Source organism: Dermochelys coriacea, chromosome 2 (assembly GCF_009764565.3).
Source record: "Dermochelys coriacea isolate rDerCor1 chromosome 2, rDerCor1.pri.v4, whole genome shotgun sequence".
Classification (NCBI taxonomy): domain Eukaryota; kingdom Metazoa; phylum Chordata; order Testudines; family Dermochelyidae; genus Dermochelys; species Dermochelys coriacea.
The window spans coordinates 194,839,466-194,861,573 of NC_050069.1; the positions used below are offsets into that span (position 1 = coordinate 194,839,466).

At 39.6% G+C, this 22,108-nt stretch overlaps 1 protein-coding gene across 7 annotated transcripts in view; it reads left to right on the top strand.

The window, feature by feature from the left end:
• Positions 1-22,108, top strand: part of TOPAZ1 (testis and ovary specific TOPAZ 1) — a 100,910-nt gene that overhangs the window by 73,223 nt on the left and 5,579 nt on the right. For 2 of the 7 annotated variants that reach the window (XM_043508976.1, XM_043508980.1), the window contains exons 15-19: positions 7,132-7,232; positions 8,080-8,245; positions 9,228-9,392; positions 16,561-16,764; positions 19,627-19,810. In XM_043508976.1, coding sequence (XP_043364911.1) covers positions 7,132-7,232; positions 8,080-8,245; positions 9,228-9,392; positions 16,561-16,764; positions 19,627-19,810 — 820 coding nt within the window. Of the gene's footprint in view, positions 1-7,131; positions 7,233-8,079; positions 8,246-9,197; positions 9,393-16,560; positions 16,765-19,626; positions 19,811-22,108 lie in introns of those variants that run through there. The other 5 variants (XM_043508979.1, XM_043508975.1, XM_043508978.1 and 2 more) reach the window with 4 other exon arrangements.

Consider the following 22,108-nt stretch of genomic DNA (forward strand, 5'->3'; position numbering starts at 1 on the left):
GGATCCATATGGACAAAGAAATGTCCAACTGATCTGAGTATGGAGTTTTGGCCTGACTGGCAAGTACTGCTTTCAGGTGTCATTGGCTATCTCTTGCATCTTATCAGCATGTTTCTCTATATGGCAATAGACAATTGCCAGTTTGGTACTGAGATGATATTATCAGATCTGAAGGATACATATCCACCAATGCATCTAAGTTCTGATAAGTCTACAGTAGTAAGAGAATTATTATTAGACAAGGAGGAATTAGTAGCAATACAAGAGTCAGATCCAGACTCTGGAGGGGTGCCTTCTCTAGGGGAAAATGTGGGCAACACTTCAGCAGCACCACCATCAGAGGATGTGGTGTCATTTCATGAATTATGGATTGCATGACACAGACATCATATATGTCAGTACCTATTGAGGAATTCTCACCTGTGTTTTGATATTTTTCTCCTTATTAGAATGATGGCTTTAACCAGCAAAAACAAGCTGGAATGCTCCCTCAGTTGCCTATGTTGAAAGACTGCCAAATTATACCAGTTCCCTCAGAAAGATCTTGCTATATTTATACTTTTATGCTCTGCCATCTCCTACTTTGATGATGATGGAGGCTGACCTACATAGATGGAAAGATGCCCAAGTTCACTGTATTCCTGATAAAGAAGGGGAAAAACTGGATATATTTGTGAGGGGAAAAAATGTTTCCCTCAGCTATGTTAGGCATGCATATTTAAAATCATGAAGATCTCTCTGGTTGGATACCAGAATCATCTGTGGGTGGAAAGTCATCATTCCTCAGTTCTTCACTGGAAGAGCATAGCAGGTTAGCAAATGCCCTTTTGATGGAGGGGCAGAATGTTGCTAAACATCAGCTAAGGGCTGCATTTGATTCTTTGGTTGCTTCAGCTAGGGTAATAGTTTTGGTTATTGCATTCAGAAAGCATGCATGGCTGTGATCAGTGGGTCGTCCTCCAGAGATTAAGATGAGAATCAAGGATCTTTCTTTATGGGAGAGTGGGGTCTGTTTAGCATGCGGACAGATGAGGTGCTAGAGAAAATGAAGAATGTGAGGTCAGCTAAATCTTTAGATTTCTTTAATATGGCATAAAGATCATCTTTGGTTCCACGATTCAGATACCAAAGGCAATACCCATTATATTCTTCATCAGTTCCTTACCCCTGTCAAAGAAGGAATTATTACCACCAGCCTTCAATATTATTCTTGTCAACATCAGCGTTTGAAGAAGAGAGAGTTTAAACCTTGTAACAATAAAGGGAAATTTTTGACTTCATCTTCTGCAATTCCTGCAAGGTTTCAGATTTGGCAAGAGACCCAGCCAGAAGTTAGTCCTGTTACACACTTTTACCTCTCTCTTTGGGGATCATTTGTCCTGTTTTCACCATCAGTGGAAATTAATAGCATCAGAGAGGTGAATTCTGGAAATTATTGCAAATGGGAATTCAACACAATTCATAACTCTCCTTCCCAAAAAACTACCACTTCCTTCCTTGATTGGGGATCAGGTTCAACTCAGTTAGCTCAGAAAAGAGATTCAGTATCTATTACAGTTGGGTGCATTAGAAACTGTGCCTTTCAGACACAAAGGGCGGAGTTTTTATTTACGCTATTTTCTAATTCTGAAAAAAGATGGGCATCTTCATCCCATTTTGGATCTCAGAAAATTAAACGCCTACATAAAAAGGTTTGGTTCTGCATGTTATCTCTAATTTCTAGGATCCTTTTATCTTTCCCTTCAGGATTGGTTTGCAGCTCTGGATTAAAACATGCATATTCCTATATTTTAATAAAACAATGTAATTGAAAATACCTGTGCTTCGTGGTAGAAGGGGACCATTTTCAGTACAGGGTTCTTCCTTTTGGTTTATCCATAGCTCTAAGGATATTTACGAAATGTATTTCTGTAGTGGCAGCATATCTAAAGGAATGGAATTTATGTATATCCTTACTTAGATGACCGCTTAATAAAAGCGTTGTTGAAGTAAGAAGTCTTACTGTGTGTGGAACAAATATGTTTACTTTTTGCAAACCTGGTATTGGGAGGGTTAGGGTTAGGGAAATTGGGAAAAATTGTTCCTAAATCCTACTCAAAGGCTCCTTTTCATAAGGCCTTAATCAGACTCGACTTCAGCAAAAGCCTTCTCCCAGAAGAAAGCTTTATGAAAATGAAATAGTTTATACATCTCCTTCTGAAGTCCCCATAACAGTCAATACTCCTTTTTTCTGGTTCACTAGGTCTCTTAGCATCAACCACATGAGTGGTGCCATACTTTGGATGACTGACCTGCAACACTGGCTAGCAAGATATTACAAAACAGGCTTAGACAACAAGCATGGCAGATTAGTAATTCCACAGCAGTTGTTGACAACATTGATATCGTGGACATGTGCTCTAAATATAATGAAGGGTATATCTTTCAGTCTCTCTCTCTCTCTCTCTCTGCCATCAGTGGTATTTAGGCCATGTCTACACTACACAATTCAGTTGACCTATGTTAGGTTGATTTACAGCCACTGCAGTAATTACTGCGATTTTTCATTTCCACATATCCTCCTTCTGTCTGTGGTGTGCGTCCTCACCAAGAACATTTGCACCAACTAGAGAACTAAGGTGAGGGGCTGTGAGCTGAGCGCCCTGGCAGCAGCTGGGAGCTCTGTGAGGAGCCCACATCCAGGCTCTCAGTGCCGGACAGCGAGGCTCCAGCTGTCAGTTCTGCTGGAGCTCGCAGCTGAAACACCCTCCCTCCCCTCCTCCTCCCCCCTCAGTTTCAAAACAGGGACCCTGCCAGCAGTGAAATTGGCATTCTTGTCAAGAAGTCAATTTCACAGCTCCAGCCAACAGGCGATGCAAGCAACACAGTGTCTGTGCCATAGGCATCGACTTCACCTTTGCCCTGTGGGTGCTCAACCCCCTGGCCCTGCTCCAATTCCACCATCTTCCCACAAGTCCCCACCCCTGCCCTGCCTCTTTACTGCCTCCTCCCGCGAGCACACCGCGCTCCACTCCTCACCCTCCCTCCTGGAAAGTCCTAAGCACCGTCAAACAACTGTTAGGCGGCAGACGGGAAGCATTGGGAGGGGGAGGAGCAGGGACGCAGCGTGCTCGAAGGAGGAGGTGGGGGTAGGGAGAGCTTGGCTGCCAGTGGGTGCAGAGCACCTACTAATTTTTCCCCGTGGGTGCTGCAGCCTATGGTCTGTACAGACATTGCATCGCCCAAACTACATAGTCCTAAGCCTTAAGCCTCTCATCGAGGTGGATTTACTAGGTTGACAGAGTGGGCAAATTATAGCAGCAGAAGGAACACTGTATTATGTAGGCTCACATACTTAGGACGACATAAGCTGCTTTACCTTGACTGCCCCTACTTCCAGTGCGTCTACTCTGGGATGGCAGGCCCATTTAAACAACGTTTAGTCAGAGCTCACTGGTCACCAAAGGAACATGTCAGTATCTTAGAACTGAGAGCAATCATGTTGGCTCTAAAGTCATTTCTGCTTGGGGTCAAACACCAGGGGAATGCAGGTGGTGACAGAGTATGACCGCGTTAAATTAGCTAAACAAACAAGGCAGAGCTCATTCTGTGGATTGTGCATAGTGGCAAGGTATCTTTGGTATTGGTGTATATAACAAGACATTCACCCAATAGCAATTCATGTTTCTGGAGACAAAATACCCTACAGGTCATCTAAATAGGTTGACTTCTCAAATACAAGAATGGTCTTTGGAAGGACAAAATAGTAACACACCTTTTCACGTTGTGGGGGAATCCTGTAATCTTTTTTGCATCAGATTTTGTTTGAGAGCAGTGTCGGATGCATTCCTAATAAATTGGGGTCAAGGAGTAATGTATGTGTTTCCCCATTTTTCTTCATTTAAAGAGTAATAAACAAAATAAGACAAAGCCAGAGTAATTTTAATAGCACCAGCATGAGCCAGACAACAGTGATACCTGGACTTAATTTGCCTGTCCAGAGGGTTAATTGAATTTCTGCCATTGTACCAGATTTGTTAGACCATCCCTTCTTGTTGTGTTATCTCCCAGATCATCAGTGTGTGTCTCTAACGGCCTGGGGAATAAAACTCTGGGATTGATAGAAAAGTTTTATTTGTTAAAGGTGTAAAATGTACTGATAAATTCAATAAAAGAGTCCAGATGAAAATGTTTTATAGTCATAAATGGAAAAGATTTTTTACTGTGGATTTCCATGTATGATATAGAGCTATATACAGCACTCATTAATTATATATTAGAATATGTATTCTGTTTTAAGAGAGTGGGTTTCTCACTATCTTCCATGAAGATTGACCTTTCAGCCATATCAACATACCGTATAGCTTTGGAAAATAAATCATTTTTTACTCATGAAAGAGCTATAAGATTCTTAGAAGGTCTTACTAATGTATATCCTTCAATAAGACACCCTATGCGATCTTGGGATTTGAACACAGTGCTTTCACAACTGATGAAACCTCCCTTTGAACCTTTGGGAAAACTGTACATTGTTCCACCTGTCTATTAAGACGGTGTTTTTTGATAGCTATCACTTCAGCAAAACACATAAATGAATTACACGCCTTACTGGCTATCCACCATTTATTGTTTTTTATAAAGATAATTTTACGTATGCACCCAAGGTTTTTACTAAAGATGGTCTTGGATTTTCATATAAATCAGTCTATAATTTTACCAATATTCTTTCCCAAGCCTCATGCTCAGGATGGGGAAGCTAAATTACATATCCTAGATGTTAATAGGACTTCAGCCTTTTATTTAGACAGAAATAAACAAGACAATCTCTAAAATTCCTTTTTTCATATGCAATAAACAAGGATAAAGTTGTTTCTTTTTCAAACACTCTCAGGATGGTTAATTATGTATTTACGAAGTTTATAGATTGATGGGTTTGTCTCTTCCACAGGGAATTAAAACACATTGTACTAGATTGAAGACAGCTTCTGTGGCTTTTTTTAGATACATTCCTCTAATAGAGATATATAGAACGGCAACGTGGAGTTCAGTACACGTTTTTACTAAACACCACTTGTTAGATTTGGAATCTAGATCTGATGCAAAATTTGGCAAGCCAGTTCTGTGGTCCTTGTTCAAGTAGAATTCTGTGGTTCCAAAATCCTGGATCAGAGTACTGCTTTTTAATCTATCCCATGAGTGGGAGTATGCAAAGAACATTCAAAGGAGAAATGAAGGTTACTTACCTGTAACCAGTGTTCTTCAAAATGGACTCTGCGTATTCACACTCATGGGATTTTCTCCCCTATCTCAAAGTCCTGTCGTAGGGGAAGAAACTGAGGCGGCTGGAGTGCCACACCCCTTTATACCTTTGCCCTGAAACATTCATTCATTGAGGGAAGGGGTGATGGAAGTGCATGAGTGCTCCAACAGCTACTGTTAGAGCTTTACTGTTCAGGCTGCACTGGTTGGAGTATCCCAAGAGTATGAAAATGCAGAGTACATCTTGAAGAACTCCTTTTGCAGGTGTGTAATCTTCATTTTTGCTTAATATCAACAGCAGCAAGTTAAAGCACACATTTCTGACCTCAGATCTTTGCAGGAAAAACCTTGCAAAAATCTTTAAAATATTTATTTGTAAGCTGTTTACACAAACATTCTTTTATTGGTTTGGAAACTTAAACATCGTATATTTTAAAAAAAAAAACATTGTAGTTCATCTCAAAATTCACTAAGCTGAAAAAGTGTTTTTTCCTCAACTAAATTATTTTTTCATGGTAACAGTTCCCCATATTGTCTTTCAGAGTGGTAACCGTATTAATCTGTATCAGCAGAAAGAACGAGGAGTACTTGTAGCACCTTAGAGACTAACAAATTTATGCTCAAATAAATTTGTTAGTCTCCAAGGTGCCACAAGTACTCCTCGTTCTTCCATATTGTCTTTGCAGATGATAAATTAAGTCAAAAATTTGATTCCTGACAAGGGATTCAGTAATGGTAATTTAAATATTCTGGATTATTTGAAAAAAATCCTTCCTTTTAAAACTGAAAATTTTACTAGATATATTTGTTTGTGCCTGTACACACATTTGTTTAACAAGATTACATAGCAATTAGTTTAACTTCATTTTTGGATTTTCAGAATTGTTTAATCCTTTAAGGGCTAAAGGAATAGCCCTTAAGGGCTTCGTGAATAACGTAGCTGAAGTCGACATACTTAGATCTACTCACTGCAGTGAGTCGACAGCTGACGCTCCCCTGTTGACTCTGCCTGTGCCTCTCGCTCTAGTGGAGTACCGGAGAGCACTCGGCAGTCGATTTATCATGTCTAGACTAGATGCAATAAATCAACCCCCCGCTGGATCGATTGCTGCCTGTTGATTCTGCGGGTAATGTAGACAAGCCCTTAGTCCTCTTCACCTGTTCTCTTACCTGTTCATGGCACTGCTCCTATCAGAACTTTCATTCTGGAAAACTGGATAGCTCAGGATGTTGACAGTGGGATAGCAGTAAGCCTTTTGTCTTTGTAGGTTATTGGTTCAAATCTAGCCTGGACTGTTACTAACCAAAAATTATCTGATGGCTGTTTGACTCAAATTATATGAATCAATAATATGGTTGTGGTCTTAGTCCAAATTCACGCTTTCATATCACAAAATCACTAATACAGTTGGGAGCCTGGACTACCTTTTCTGCCCTAGAGGCTTACATCCATAATGAAGTTGAGACAGATTGGTAGCATAGTATGGAGAAGTTTGCCATACTAACACCCATTCTATACCAGTTCTGTGTCTGGACTTCGTTCCCCGGTAAGGCCATTTTGGTAAGCTTTCAGAGTCACAGAATTCACTTTAAAAACAAAAACTTGTTCTGTATTGTCATCACTTATTCAGGCATTTTATTGTCATGGGTGAGAGAATAAAGTGATGTACTTTGAATAAAAATGTTAATGGATTAATTACCTTAACTTTTGTATTAAGACATAAGAAATACTTGTGCCCAGTGCCATGTGTTCAAAAAATATATCTTATATACTTGAGAAATAGGGTTTTTTTAGAACATATATTTTTCTTTAGACTTAGCTTACATTAAAAAAAAAAAAGTCCTATGCCAGGATTTGAAAATAGCAGTCATCAATCTTTTTTTTCCACCCAGTTATCAAAAATCCACAACATAATGAAGCAGACAAAGATTTCCTGGGAAGGACTGGGATCAGTGTAATGTATTCTTATCACACAGTACAGCAATGGTCAAAGGTATTTTACTGGGTTATAATAATTTGATGGGGAGACTGTGCCAATTCTTATTAAATTTTAAACACCAGGGTTTCTCTAACTGAAAAGGTTAATTTGACAAAGAAAATATTTGTTGTCAATCCTACTTAATTGACTTAAAGATGCACCTTCAAAAAGATCATCTTAGTTGACATTCTGCTTTGAAAAGTGACTCTACAGTTGTCTACTTATTGCATCTGAGTCCCATATTATGTATGCAGAAATAAAAACATGTTTTTTCCTAACCTCAAGATCTACAAACTCAGCAAGGATGCAAGAATCAAGCTGGGTTATCTCTTTGCACATCACCACCTTAAATAAAGATTCTGCAGACCAAATTATGCCCGGAATGACTACTGTGCAATTCAACTCTTTAGCAGGTTTGCACAGGAGCAATTGATACACCTTAGTAAATAGTTCTGTTATTGATATACAAAAAGGAACAAAATCCAGTTTGTAGTGCTACCTGAAGTAAAAAGTAAAAACTTATTTTAGTTTAATCCAGTAAGTAAATATGACTGAATTACACAAAGTGTAACAGATAGTGTCAATAAGAGGTATGTTGTTTGCATAGTCACTTTTCAGAGTAGAATCACAATTAGACTATCTCTGTAAGATTATCAATTAAACAATTTGAAAAGATGAAAAAAGTTCTGTTTTAAAATTTAAAACATACATATTTAATACATATTAAAATTGATCTTTTTAATATAAACCTGGTCCTAGAATCTGAACAGTTGGCTAGTATTGCTACACTTAGCTTAATTATGAAAAATTATGTATTTGCTACATCCATTTGCACCTCTGCTTTTTTTCTCTCTTGCTTTAGGGCAGGAAGGTTTTGGATAAACTACATGAACTGCAGATTCATTTCACAAGCTTGAAAGGACTTACTGGTCCAGAAAGGTTAGCATCAAGATGCCAAATTGTTAATTCTTCTGCAGAAATCTTCCTTAAAAGTGGAAGTCTGGATGGAGCAACATGGGTATTGAGAGGTAATGTTATTTTATCAGAGTCAAGTTTTGTAGTTAAACTTGTATATAATATACTGGTAAAACATAACTTGCTTGTTTTTAAACCGTTCTCTTTGTGAAATATTTGAGTTCAAGGTTATAGTCTGTTCCACATGTTAGATTATAGAAAATACACTAATATTGAGAGCACTAAAAGGAAATGTGACCTGCCTTAAATGCTAATACTATTCTTGATAATATAAGAAATATTATGCTTAATCTTAATTAAAATGGGAATTATTTTCAGAAATATCTTTTACAGGAGACTAAACTCAGTTAAAGACTACCATACATGGGTTTCTTTTAATTAAAAAACCCAAACCCATGCAACTGTATTGGAAAAAGACAGATAACCTGCCTGTTTGGGGTCCACTTTGACTGTTAAACTGTCTCCTTTAGCCCAGTGGACACCAAAATGATGATTAGCATCAAAAGTTTTCAAGAGCCACATTAGTGACATGTTCTAGTCCAGAAGTATAGTGCTAACTGTGTGTAATGAAAATAAAATTGGAATATTGTACTCTTTCATACTTTACCATAAAACAATCTGTCATCATTGTACTTTTGGCATGCATACTGGTCTGGGCCTGAAAGAAAAGAGAATGCACAGAAGTCAAAGAGAACAAGGGTGTGGTGAGGCAATAGAGAAAGTGGAGATCCAAAATTTGGGCATTTCACATAATTCTTGATAGAAGAGTTTATTATTACTCTTTAAAAGAGGCAAGCTATTGAAAGAGCCAATTTCATGTGGTTTTAGCCTAGATTAAAGGAATAAAGCTTCTTAAAAATCAAATTTGTGAGAAACTGTTGTTTGTTTTTAACAAAAACCTGGTAATTTAAATGGTGCATTTTTCTGTGAAGTTTTGAAACTCCTCTTCCATGTCAGTATTCAGTATGGGTTTCACAGTCTATTATTTATTATTCCCAATTTTAGTTCAAAACAATTCTATTGTCTTCGCTTCAGAGTCAGAATGGATAATAAATACTCCATTGTGGCCCTGTGATAGAATGGATGTCCTCAATCGACACAACCTGCTGTGTGCAATTGCATGTGAATATTTGACCAAGAATCTATGTAGACAAGCATTTGAAGTTTTGCAGAATCTACCAGGTTTCCAAAATTGTTGTGGTAAGTAAGAAAAGTTAGTGTTAAGAGCCAACAAATTAAAAGATGAGAATCTGGTACTAGTAAACATGGTTTCTATCATATCTGATTTTCTGATTCAGTTTTTTAAGATGTGTTGCAGAGCAGTGCAGATTTAGAACTCTTATTTCTTAGAGGAGACATGACAATTCAAAATTAATATAGATAACTATACTTAAATCTATAATCCAAAAAAAAAACTGCAAGTTGGGTTACCATATCCATCCCCTACTTCTCCCATATTCTTAGCCAGTCCCAATTCCCTGAGGTCAATGAAAATGGAGCACAATTCCTGTATATCTCCTAAGGATTTTAGGCTGTCTATTAAGAGGGATGGAATAGGGACATTCTAAGATGGATAGATATCACATTAGTAACCATCCTATTATCACTACCTACAGCTCCCCCGGACCCACTGCATCCTGAAAACACCCTTCCCCTGTCATCCTGCTCCCTTGGCCTTCCTGTACCCAGCTGCTCTCCAAGTGGGGGATGAAGATCTACTGTTTGACTACTTCTTGAGTAGCATCTAGGGAAAGGTGATCATTTCCCAGTTCCCCTTCCACTTTCACCTCATCACAGCAAAGCTTATTCAGCTGACACGCCTGTTTAGATTTACAAGCCTCAAATAGCTGTTGCATCCACCAAGGAGTTCAACAGCCTATTAGTGATTGTTGGGTGAGTGAGGAAGGGAATCTTCATTTCTCAGCACACCCACATGAACTGGGGAGCAGTATGAGGCAGCATAGAGGGGTGTAAGAAAGGGATTCTTCACTCCCTATCTGTCTTGTCCTATTCTCTACCCCGATAGACAGGAATTAAGAAATCCTGCATCATCTTCCTTGTCATTATCCTACTGTTTTTGAGCCCCATTCAGTGATCCTGGGGAATGAAGCCTCCTACCTTTACCTGATCTTTCAACATCCTCCCCCCAAAGGCTGGCCATTCTAACTATGATTATTGGGAGCAAGGTAGGTTTGATTTAAATCACTAGTCAGGAAGACTTGATTTAATCATGGATTTCTACATAAAAGTGCATTCTTGTTGGTTGTTATAACCTTAATACATATTCTTCACAACTCAGAGATAGATGTAGGTTTCATTTTTAGAAGGTCGACACCACATTTTTTTAAGCGATTTATTTTGAAAACTTTTCAGATTAGTTTTACGGCTATATTTGAAAATGAATGCTTGTTTGGTTATTTCATTTACCAAAGGTAACTGAAGCAGATATTTATGAAGTCACTGGGAGGTGAACTATCTCCAATTCTACAGGTTAATCATTAATATTTGGAGGATTTTCTTGCCATGCTGTATTAGGAGGAGAACATCATCAGACAGACATTTTAAATGGCTTTATTTAATTAAAACAACAGTGTTATGTATTCTGGACTTCTGTCTTCGACAGCAAACGTATAATATTTTAACAAAACAAGCTTATGAATTTTTAAATTTAGTTAAACGTTCAAGTTTTTTTAAAATCAGATTTGTTTTTGTTAAAATTGTTTTTAACTAAAACAGTTAAATGAAATATTTTAAAAAAAAATCAACTATGTCAGCCAGGTCAACGTGAGAAACTTAAAATATTGGCTTCTGCAGCTAACTCAGTCATCTTCATCTTCATTTTCCTGTTTGTTCATAATCTGGAAAAGAAAAACAAGCTTTCCTGCTTCTTTCGGTCCTCAGCGATTTCTCAATTTGGAATGAATTCTTCCAAAGGAAGAAAATATTCTTTCTACACTGGCAAAAGAAGCTACTGCTGTTAAAAGTGAGATTATTAGTTCAACAGTCTCTGAATCCAAGTGCTTAAGTGACTTCCACCAGTTCACTGGTGTGACTTACTTTTAAACATCATCAGCAAACGTATTTCTTGAATCATAGAAGATTAGGGTTGGAAGAGACTTCAAGAGGTCATCTAGTCCAACCCCCATCAATAGAACTACTCATGTGCTTAAAGTTAAGCATGAGTTCAGCTCCCTTGCTGAACTGGAACCTAAAGAACTTGACAACATTTATTTTGATTGGGGGAAAAAAAAAATTGTGGGCCCAGTAATATGCCAAAGGTTACTTGTATTTCTCCATACCATCCTTTTACTGCTTATTGTCCATTTAGAGACGAAGTGCTTCAGGGCAAGGCCTTTCATAGAGAATCAGAGAATTAGGATTAGAAGAGACTTCAGGAGGTCATCTAGTCCAATCCCCTGCTCAAAGCAGGACCAACTCCAACTAAATCATCCCAGCCAAGGCTTTGTCAAGCCGGGCCTTAAAAACCTCTGAAGATGGAGATTCCACCACCTCCGTCAGTAACTCATTCCAGTGCTTCACCACCCTCCTAGTGAAATAGTTCTTCCTAATATCCAACCTAGACCTCCCCTACTGCAACTTGAGACCATTGCTCCTTGTTTTGTCATCGGCCACCACTGAGAACAGCCGAGCTCAATCCTCTTTGGAACCCCCCTTCAGGTAGTTGAAGGCTGCTATCAAATCCCCCCTCCCTCTTCTCTACTGCAGACTAAACAAGCCCAGTTCCCTCAGCGTCTTCTCGTAAGCCATGTGCCCCAGCCCCCTGATCATTTTCGTTGCCTTCTGCTGGACTCTCTCCAGTTTGTCCATATCCTTTTTGTAGTGGGAGGCCCAGAACTGGATGCAATACTCCAGATGAGCTCCCCCAACAACCCTCTCATGCCCCTCCCCCATGGCAGTACATTGTTTGAAAACCCCTTTGCTAGAGCATAGGCCACAGCTGTTTGGTATTTACCCACATGCCTTACATCACTAATATTTTTCAATCTGGTCTTCCCACTTGACATTCTGAATTCTACAATTATTATAACTTGCAGTTTCTGTCCTACAAAGTCACTACATGCCCTTTCACAGTATGTCTCTAGTTTTGCCATGAAAACTTTTAATGAGACTTCCAACCTTCTAATATTTTATATTTCACTTTCTGCTTCTCAGCAAAAGTTTCTTTTCTCCCAAATAACTTGGCAGATAGTGTCACTAGCTTTCTCCTTTACTTCATCCTTTTTTTATTCCTGAAAAGTTTTAAAAGGACAACTTCACAGAGTCAATCGGTTGCTGTTCCTGAGACAAGCCGCATGCTTAGTCTTTGACAATTACCATCATTCAGAGCTAATCAAGATCAGTCTTTAGTCTGGATTTGACCTTTCTAGTGCCAAATAATCACGTCCCTCGATCTGCTGGCAAGGCTCCTACTAATGCAACCCAATATGCCGTTAGTGTTTTTGGCAACAAGGGCACACTGCTGACTCATACCCAGCTTCTCATCCATTGTAATCCTCGGGTCCTTTTCTGCAGAACTGTGGCTTAGCCACTCGGTCCCCAGCCTGTAGCGGTGCATGGGATTCTTCCGTCCTAAGTGCAGGACTCTGCACTTGTCCTTGTTGACCTCATCAGATTTCTTTTGACCCAATCCTCCAATTTGTCTAGGTCACTCTGGACCCTATCCCTACCCTTCAGCATATCTACCTCTCCCCCCAACTCAGTGTCATCCATGAACTTGCTGAGGGTGCAATCTATCCCATTGCCCAGATCTTTAATAAAGATGTTGAACAAAACCAGCCCCAGGACCGACCCCTGGGGCACTCCGCTTGATACCGGCTGCCAAGACATTGAGCTGTTGATCACTACCCGTTGAGCCTGACAGTTTAGCCAGTTTTCTATCCATCTTATAGTCCATTCATCCAACCCATACTTTTTTTAATGTGCTAGCAAGAATGGTTCACCCTTAGCTCTGAAGTTTATTATAGTTGGCATTATGGAGGGATGATTGCTGGATGTCCATGTCATAGCCAACTACTTCTCTTCAGCAGTTAAGGTTTGACCTGGTACCGAGTTCTGAGAATATTTGCAAGAAAATGAGCTGGAAATAGTGCTTGTCCCATTCCTTTTATTAATGCTTGTAATTTAACTCTGTCATTGCATATTTCTCTTTTTAAGATCTCACTCAGTTCCTTCCAAATTTCAACAGCATCAGCAATAAAACAGCTATTTCCCTGCATTTTGTTCAAGGCTACAGAAATAGGCTTCAGGGTACTCAACATGTGTTCACCATTTCTCTTAAGCCCATTGCTGAGAACTTTGGCTGTGACAGTGCTATCTATTTTTTCACGATTTTGTTCACAAACTGTCATCAGATTTGGCCAGTTCTTGATATAGTGCTCAAAACAGTCCATTACTGAGTTCCATCGCACGTCTTGTGGGAGAGTTAGCTTGGTTCCTCACAGTTTTTTCAGAGCAGCTGCTGCAAAGTGGTTGTTACCGGAAGTATTTTGCAATTTCAACATTAGCCTTTATTTCTGGAACACTGAAGTCTTTGGCTAGGAGGTGCATCAAATGAGCACTGCAACCGTACGTTACAAGCTTGGGACTCTCTTTACTCTCTCCTAAATTTCTTCTCATCATGGATACATTTGCAGCATTGCCTGTGACCAAGCTGCATACTAGACATTTGAATTTTTTTTCACAGTTTGTTATAGCTTTTATTGCTACTTCTTGTAAGTATTCTGCTGTGTGTGCATTTCCTGATGTATCAATAAGGAAGACATTCCCTTCTTCTGTTGTCACATAAGCATATACAATAGGATCATTGTGGACTTGCTCCACCTATCAAGACTCAGGTTAACAATTTTATCCTCTAGACCTTTTGCACACTGTTCAATTTCTCTTTCATACATTTTATCCAGCAGTTTGCCTGTGACATCTGCTCTGTTGGGTGGCCTGTATCCTGGTCTTAATGACTGAACCATGTTAATGAAGTGTGGGTTCTAAATCATACGGAAAGGAGAGTTTGTTGCATAAACAAATGGAGCAATTTTTTCATCACTTACCTCTTTTTGTCATCTGCTGGTTCTTATCACAAACTTATCTATGGTTGTTTCTGGGTGATGGAGATTTTTTTTTTCTTTTTGCTACAGATGATATACTGTGGCTATGTGACATACATGATGTAACTGAAACACTATCGTTAGCAGAAAACTCTGAAACTATAGAAAAAGAGGTGATCTTGAAGGTGGATAGTCCTCAGAATCCTGCATGTTGAGGATGGATTCTCCTAAACAAAATAAGTCAGTGTAGTTATTTAATTATTATTACCATACTGCTCATATAGTATTACTCATTGCATTCCCTGACACTCAGTACTGCTTTAAAGGTGAAATTGTAAAAGGAAGATCTGCCTATTTCAGCTATTTATTTTTTTTTATCGCAACTGCATCTAAAATGATAGTACCATAGAGTAACAATTATATTTTTTGCTCAAACATGAGAATTCAAGAATAGTCCAGAAGGAAGACAGGCAGTCCTTAAGAAAGAAGTATGAAATAAAAAACTTTACCAACCTGAAGATCCTGCATGTTCAGACATGTTCCTTCCATCATCTTCAACGCAGCTTCCGTCTGAGAAGGAACACTTATGATGTTGTTTCATTTGGGCAACCAGGCCTTGCATTTCTTTGTTGCACTGTTTGCATTTTGCACACATGCTTGTCTTATCCACAGGTAGAGGAACTTCATTAAAATATTCCCAAACTGGGTCTCTTTTACAGCCTGCTCCCATTATAGGTTTTCCCTTCTAATGACAGAATGGTATTGTAGATCTCAAATCAATGAAGGCTACACTCAGAAAGACCTCCAGACTTCTGGAATATGCTGCTCAAACAGTTTCACTTTTGTTTCTACTGCCTGTCCCTCCCTTCTCACATTTATCTCCAGACTTCTTCTCCTTGTCCAGATCTATTCTGCCCCCAACAATCTTCTATTCATTGAACTTTTTGAAATTTTGCACTTTTAGAGAGAGGTAAGGGATTGACTCTGAGTACACAAATTTGTAAAGGGACAATAAGGTTGAGGTCTGTTATTTCTCACCTCTCTATTTATTTATTTTATTTATTTATTTATTTAAAACCATGTTTGCTGTTAACAAGCATGTTATCTCTGGAGACACAAATCCACAGTTAGAGAACTGCAAAACTAAGCATGTCTAATGGTATCTTCTAGACTGAGCACTGAGTCCCATTGGGTAGATAGAAAGATAATCTAAATAATCTATACAGAAGCCCCTGGAACTCCATAAGATTGGGTCCCTAATCCATGAACTATTGGAACTCATTTACAAAACTTAAACATTACACAAATATATTGTCTCATACTATAGAATTAGAATTTGTAATCCCTATTCCATGATGAGATATCTTTGAGCTATAATGCATCTTAATTAAAGCTATCTTTAGAGAGGTTTTTTCCTCAAAAAGCATTTTATCAAAAAAAAATCCGATGGGGGTGGGGGGTTAAACATTAATATTTATCCACCCTGGTTGGGAAGCTGAAGAGCCCAACAAGGCATATTGGGCTGAAATGGGGAGGAGAAGAGTCCTTTGGATGAATAATGCCTTCCCTAGTCTTTCCACCAGGTCCTAATGCTGTCCAAGAAGCACAGCAGGGGTTTCTTCATTTGAAGCCAGGAAGGCATAGGAATTGGAGGGGAGGTCTTTCTCTATTACCATTGATGCTCAAAGCCTTCTGCCAGTTGCTTCTCCCTTTCTTGAACCCGATGGAGAGCCCCCAGTACTTCAAGTCTCTGCTGAAGGATAAAACTGATCTAGGGATCCTGTACTGCTTAACAAAATTCAAACACCCTTTCTACAGACCTTAATATTATTTTATATCCTTGAAAAGACAGTTGGTGTTGGTAATGATAGCATTATTGCTCAGTGTGGAAATGTGTTGCTTCCATGCATGTTAACATAACATAGTATTTAGGAATCCGTTTTCAATACACCATCAGAATTCAGTGTCATCTTAAAGGCTTTTTTTTTTTTTTTTTGCTTTCAGCATTAAATTATTTTAAACTGAAACTAATTATCACTTGATCCATTAACACTTTTTTAAACCAATGTAAACAGAATGTGTGTCATTGGGATCTGCACAAAGAGAACTTCCAACAGGGAGGAAAGTGCATCATTATCATAAGGCATTTACTCTTATTTGCACCATTTTGTTTCTGAAACCAACTGCTCTGATTTAAGGTTGGAGAGATTGAACTTTTGGTATGTTTATAGGAAGTACTGGGAACATATCCAGCAATTAGGATTGCTTTTGACTAATTTCAGTAATTAACATTTTTTTCATTTCAGACACTCTAGATGTCTCCCAGTACAGCCTTCTTTTTAACAAACTTCTAGATGCCTGTATTGAGAGCAAGAGCCTTGGTATATCTTCTTCTGTAACAGACTTTATGCTGTCAAAGAATATCCCCATTGATTTTACTTTAATTAGAGGATTAATTACAGCATTGGGAAGGAGCTGTTTGTGGCTTAAAGCCAGGACCTATTACAAAAGTAAGTTTCCTTTGAAATCTTATTCACTGCTTATGATCCTAGAATAAGCTGTACTCATAAGAACTTAATATTTTGGGAAATAATGGGTAAGACTACTGGTAGAAATCAAATACATTTTTGTGGTAAATCAATTAGAAAAGTAACATTAGACATTTAGCGCACTAAACTGAGGGCCAGACCCCATAGACAACTTTTCTATGCCTGGTGTTGGGCTGGGTATAGGTCCCCAAAGGTGGCTCTGAGTTACAGGACAGTCACAGAGAGAAACATGGCAGCTCTAAGTGTCACAGGCTACAAGAGCCCTTAGGGGGTCATGCCGATGCTTGAGGATCACCAGAGCATAGCAGTACTCTAGGCACAAACCTATGCCAAGGCCAGAGGATGTGGCGTGGAGCACACATTCAGCTGGGAATTCCCCTTTACCTGGGGAATTACTAACCAGTCAGATAGAATAGCTTCCTGCCTACTTCATAAAGTTGGAGTGGTGTAGAAGAGGAGCCAGGAGTTAACCCTGAGACTTCAGAAAATTAAATAGAGTAAAAGTGTTTACGTTTTTCCTAGTACAGAATGTTTATATGTAAAATCAGAAATTCATACAGTTCAATCTATACAGAGTTAAAAGGCATCAGTCTGACAGAGTATATCATGGAACTATCAGCCTCATCTTTGGTGGAGAGAAGAAAATAATCCTGTCTGCTTCATTGTTGAGCATTATTTTATTGTAAAGAAAAACTTCAATAGAAAACAGTTAAGATTGAAACTGTGAATCAGTGGAATCTACCCAACACCCTGAAAATATATTTTCATAAAATTTTTTCAGTACAAAATATCACAAATCTGAAGCTCTGAAAATGAACATTTAAAGAATGCATCCATTTTATTTATTCCACATATTTCCTCTTCATTTCAATCGCCCATGAAAGTTATGCCTCAGCACACAATTTTAACTTTGATCCCCTATCATTTTCATTAATGTGACACTCAAAACAATATATGACAAGGCGATTGTAACATCCCATTTTCTTATTTTGTGCTCTAACATATAATACGCCTTTTATTTTAAAATTACAATTAAATATCAGTTGGTAAATGTTGTGGACGAGAGCCCCTTGTATTTCATGGCACAATGGGACCAAATTCTAACTGGCAACGAACTCCTCCTAAATTTCCCTGCACTATTAATTTATATGGTCTTTGTGAAATATCCTTCGTTCCCAGCTTCTGACACACAGTTATGGCTCAGCTGAAAATACTCATTGGTGTAAAATTTGTTGATTTTCTATGGGGATTGTTCAGCAGATGGGGGTTTTTATTATGCCTTCAGGCATCCCACTCCACTCTTCTTTGCTCATCACAACGCACAGTTAACCTGTGGAACGCTTTGCCAGAGTTTGTTGTGAAGGCCAAGACTATAACAGGGTTCAAAACAGAACTAGATAAATTCATAGAGGCTAGGTCCATCAATAGGTATTAGCAAGGATGGTCAGGAATGGTGTCCCTAGCCTTTGTTTGCCAGAAGCTTGGAATGGGCGACAGGGGATGGAACACTTGATTACCTGTTCTGTTCATTCCCTCTGGGACACCAGACATTGGCCACTGTCAGAAGACAGGATACTGGGCTAGATGGACCTATGGTCTGACCCAGTACGGCCGTTCTTATATTCTTAGTCTCAGAACCTCTTTCCCCCATGGTAGCAGGAAACTTGTAGCTGCTTTCAGCAGCTTGTCACTCCAGTCCTTAGCTGCTGTGTTGTTCTTCAAGCTGCCCAGCTTAGCATGCCACACTTCTGTCTCTCCCCACTCGCTAGCTGCAATCTAGTCTTTAGCTCTCTGATTACTCCTTGGGGAATGCTGTGCCAAAAAATTAAAAATTCTGCACAGAACATTTCAAAATTCAAATTTTATTTATCAAACTATCACTACATAATCATGCCAGTTTCAGTTATTTTGGTAATTTATTTCAAAATACCTGTCAGCAAGTATGTCTGTAACAATACAGACATACACAAAAACACCTGCACCTCTCCCCAACATAGTCCAGCCATTCCCCAGCAGCCCAGAGACCTGCACCCCAGAGCCCAAGGATCCAGAGGGAAAAACGGCTCAGTCTCCAGTTTGTGTGGTGTTTCCTGTGCGCTGCTCTCTCCTTCCCTCAGGGCATGTGGGAAACTGAAGCTGCTAGGAACTCTCTCCCGCTCTCCGTAGTGTCTTCTATGTTTGAACTGGGCTCTGCTGGGTCCAGTGGCCCCTAGTGGCAGCACTGTAGCCCATCTACACAAAACACATGAATTTCTGCAAAATTCTGCCTTACACAGTGGCACAGAATTCCCCCACGAGTATCTGATCTTCCATTTGCCTGGCTCCACAAAAAAGTGAAGGGAATGTGCACTGTAATCCAATTAAATCCTCTTTGTAGGGAAGCAAGTAAGCAAGAGGCAACTGCAAGTTGATCCCCATAAAGCAGGGAAACAAAACAAAATGCTGTGTATGTGGCGAATTCTGTGACAAATGCTGAATCCGTGGTATTTTGGGGGAAAGCAGATTAATTCCACGGGCACAATTTATTTATAGGTAAGCATAGCAGGTGCAATTGGGGTCAGGATTTTGCACTAAAAATTAGTGTTGGGGAAGAAAATGAATTAAACTCCTGTATGAAATTACTTTCTTCAAAGTTTAGTGCTTTGGAAAAGTAAAGATCTCAGTGACCATCATTGTAACCAAAAAGTCTGTTCAGATACTTAGGGTTGTGAGGTTTGGGGTTTTTTGCTTTTCCCCGCATCTCAAGCTACACACACACACACATTCAAAATAGCTAATAGTTCAATTTTAACCTAACTTTTGCATTTATGCTTCCACTGTCAGGTGCTTTATCATTGGGTTGCTACCCACCGCTAGAGGGAAATTTATACCGCAAACTTTTACTGATTCCTTCTTACATGTCAGAGATTGAGATGTTGCTGGCCATTGAAATATTCCTAGTTTCAAATGCTAGTAATATTCAGAGTCCGGGTGCCACCAATCAGACACTTCAGATAGTACTGAAAAGGTTAGTTGGTCAATTTTTAGTACTTTTCTTATGTCTGATTCTCAGTATATGATGATATATCTGGAAAAGAAAAAGTTTGCTCATGCATTTAATTTTAATTTGCTATTGTGATTAGAAAAGAAAATTCCTTTTTTAAAAAAATAACATTTTTTTTCCTCTGGTTACAGAGGGCAGTAAATATGTACATGAACTTCAAAAAAAAAATTATTTCAGATTCAAATAGGGAGACTAGATACCTTCCCAAAGTGTCCAGCACAGTAACAATGCACCATATTCTCAAAAAGAATAGGATTCTGTGATATGTTGTTGTATAAAACATTGTCCTATACTTAAGCATATAGAAATATATGGTTGAATCAGAAAACATAGTAACACTTTTCAAAGAAACACCTTGTCTGTTCTGTTACGGAATATCCCAACCCTGTGTCCTTGCCTTCTCTGTCTGGAATATTTCATTAGTTACAGCTTTGGAGAGCCCTTGTAGACAGATGATATCCTCTCCTCAATTCTTCTGCTTCTTTAGTTAAAACTAAAGTTGTCCCCTCTGTCTCCGACTCCACTGCCACTCTTGCTAACTTAGACCTTCACTTTGTTCCCAAGACTAGTAATCTTGTTTCTTCTTCAAGTAATTGCGTATGTCCATTATACTAGGTATGTGGGCATTTTGTGTGTTGGTGCCAGAGAGTTTTCCCTAGTTGTACTCATAGAGGTGGCCATCTCTATATCCTGGTGTTCCTCACGCGCCAAGCTAAGGGTATAAAGGGCGAAGCCACCCCTTCAGTTCCCTCTTACAGTCCATGATTGGTGGTCGGAGCATGCTGTCTGTTCGTTCCTTCAGCAAACATGCCATCTTTAGTTAGTTTATATTGTTATATAGTGATACTTGTTTTGGGGTCCTCGGATCTTTTTTCTTTCCCTGATTGTCCATAGTGCATGGATGCCATGCTCCACACAGTACCAAGGGAACCCTATGCCAAGGTCCCCTAGCTTCTAACCCTGCTCCAGGTGTTACAACTGATACCCATGAGCAACCCTCACTCTCACTGCCTGAAGTGCTTGGGTGAGGGTCATAGCGGGGACAGGTGTACAATTTGCTGGGGCTTCAAGACAAGAACTAAAGCAGAGGGAACAGCACCTCTGGTACATCCTCATGGAGGCTACTCTTCGTCTGCCATCCGTACCATCTCAGTCAACTAGAGGGAGTTCCTCCCCATCTGGGAGTGCTCCCCATGTCTTAACTGGGGAAAGAGACAAAGGGAGATTCCCTTTGTTCGGACAGTCCTCAAAGGGCACAACCACTTAGAGCACCCTTAGCTTCTGAAGCTAGAGAAGCAGACAGTGTTTTGACTTCTTAACTATAGAGGCAAGCCACTCTGATACCAAAGATGGAGTGCGCCCTTTGGCCTATTGCTTACCAGTACTGAATCCTAGTAGCAGCTTGACCAGACCAGAGCCATTGACTCCACTTCCTGTGCTGGGTCCGTCAAGGCCAGCTCCTTCCTCATTGAAGACACTGGAACCTCACTTCTGCTCACAACTGGGCAAAGGCCCATTTTGTCACAGAGACGTACGCAGCTGGGAAGGATCTGCTGAACCTCTTGGAACCGCTCTCATTGATTAATTGATTGATTGATTAAGACAGTGTCTTGCCAAACCTGTTGCACATGGGAATCCACATTATTGGGATCTGCTACAGCATCAATGACTTCAAGCAATCTCAATGCTCGCTCTGAGACCAGCAGTAACTGCTCTGCTCTGATAGCTAGGAAGCCCCTGATGTTGCTTCTGGTACTGCAGATCCCTCATAGAGCACTGTCCCAATCTCCCATGAAAACACCCAGTACTGCTACACCCTGGCCTTCAGAGTATTCCTCAGAGTCTGAAGAGGGTTTCTACATCTCCCACTTCAGGGAATCCAGGACTTTCTTCAGGGAACATCTCCCCGTCATAGTAACAACATAGGAGTCATCCTGACGAGAGCAGATCGAGAGAATGGAGTGTCTGGTTTAGATGCAGCTAGCCTTCATTACCATACCAACTCCATCATTGGCCCTACTGGGTACCGTGAGGGATGCCTCTGGCATCTAGATCATTTTCTCCATTGCACTACAGAAATAGGCTCTCAAGAAGAGAGGTCTCTTCACCTGGTACCAAAAGACCGTCCAAAATTGGTGCTGGGCAACCACCACACTGTGGAAACATATGTCCCTGAGGGAGAACATTTCTGCATGTGGTACTGATAGACTGCTTGATGTTGATATCAATCTTCTGCAGGACATAAAGATCAGCCCTGCCTGT